At 44.5% G+C, this 1,452-nt stretch overlaps 1 protein-coding gene across 1 annotated transcript in view; it reads left to right on the top strand.

The window, feature by feature from the left end:
- The window catches only part of LOC106533825 (vertebrate ancient opsin), an 8,386-nt gene extending 7,069 nt beyond the window's left edge, over window positions 1–1,317 (top strand). The window contains exons 3-4 of the mRNA XM_014030264.1: window positions 282–399; window positions 506–1,317. Coding sequence (XP_013885718.1) covers window positions 282–399; window positions 506–823 — 436 coding nt within the window. The 3' untranslated portion in view covers window positions 824–1,317. The remainder of the gene's footprint in view (window positions 1–281; window positions 400–505) is intronic.
- Window positions 1,318–1,452: the final 135 nt, after the last annotated feature.

Genomic DNA, 1,452 nt, shown 5'->3' with positions numbered 1-1,452 from the left:
CACACACACACACACACACACACACACACACACACACACACACACACGTTAATCTGCAGCTTGTTTCAGTGGAGCTTTGTTAAATGTTCTGAAGGCCTCCTGAGGGTTCCACTCAGATGTGAGAACAAACTGTTTTTCTTCTGGTTCCCACCACTGCCAGTTATTGATAAAAAACTGAATCCAGTCAAACAGATTCTGCTAAGTTGAATCAGATTTACAGATTGTGTTTTTGTTATCTCTGAAGATAACTACATGTTTACCTGCTCTTGTTGTGTAAACAGGTATTCCACCAACATCACAGACCACAGCTACATCATCACCTTCTTTGTCACCTGCTTCATTTTGCCGCTCGGAGTGATTTTCTTCTGTTACGGGAAGCTCCTGAGGAAGCTCCGAAAGGTCAGCTCAGTCTGAAACCATCCTCCAACATCTGGATGTGAGCTCAGCGTAATGCTCCTCCTGACTCGGTCTGATCCAGATGTTTAACAGAAACTGTTCCTAACAGGTGTCTCACGGCCGCCTTGCGACAGCCAGGAAGCCCGAGCGGCAGGTGACCCGTATGGTGGTGGTGATGATCGTGGCCTTCATGGTGGGCTGGACGCCATACGCAGCCTTCTCCATACTGGTCACAGCTCATCCAACCGTCCAACTGGACCCCCGGCTGGCCGCCATTCCTGCTTTTTTCTCCAAGACGGCTGCTGTCTACAACCCAATCATTTACGTCTTCATGAACAAACAGGTGACAAACAGAGGACGGACCAGATGTGAGCTCGTTCAGACAGCAGGGCTGTTGGATGCAGCCGTCAATATTTACATGAGCTAGAGACCGGCGCAGGAGATGCACTGATTCAGCCAAAACAGCAGTTAGCAGAAACATTTAGCCTTAAACAGCTAGTGGAGGGAATGTTAGCTTTAAACAATAGTTAGCGAGCAGAGTTAGCTTTAAACGGTAGTTAGTGAGCGGTGTTAGCTTTAAACGGTAGTTAGCGAGCAGAGTTAGCTTTAAACGGTAGTTAGTGAGCGGTGTTAGCTTTAAACGGTAGTTAGTGAGCAGCGTTAGCTTGAAATCTTCGTCATCAGCTGGTTTATCTGAAGCGCAGGGTTTGATCCAGTCTCTGTTGTTACACAACACGTTTCAGGGGTTTCTGTGATGCACGACTAATAAAATCTGTAGATTTAGTGAGAGAAGTGCCTGCAGGGGTCTCAYAGGTCAGAAGTCTTTTAACATAATATAAAGTATTTATGTATCACTTCCTGTTTCCTTTAATCTGTCAGTGTCACTTTCTCAGAGATCTGTAGGTGTTCAGTAATAATTTAAAAAAGGTGGAGCTGTTACATTTCACTGCTCTTCAGGATCAGTTTATGAACATGAATACAGGTGCTGGTCATAAAATTAGAATATCATGAAAAAGTAGATTTATTTCAGTAATTCCATTTAAAAAGTGAAACTTG

The sequence above is a fragment of the Austrofundulus limnaeus genome, unplaced genomic scaffold (assembly GCF_001266775.1).
Source record: "Austrofundulus limnaeus strain Quisiro unplaced genomic scaffold, Austrofundulus_limnaeus-1.0 Scaffold1030, whole genome shotgun sequence".
NCBI lineage: Eukaryota > Metazoa > Chordata > Actinopteri > Cyprinodontiformes > Rivulidae > Austrofundulus > Austrofundulus limnaeus.
The sequence above is the reverse complement of the archived record's forward strand: the minus strand, read 5'-3'. Positions and strand labels throughout refer to the sequence as shown.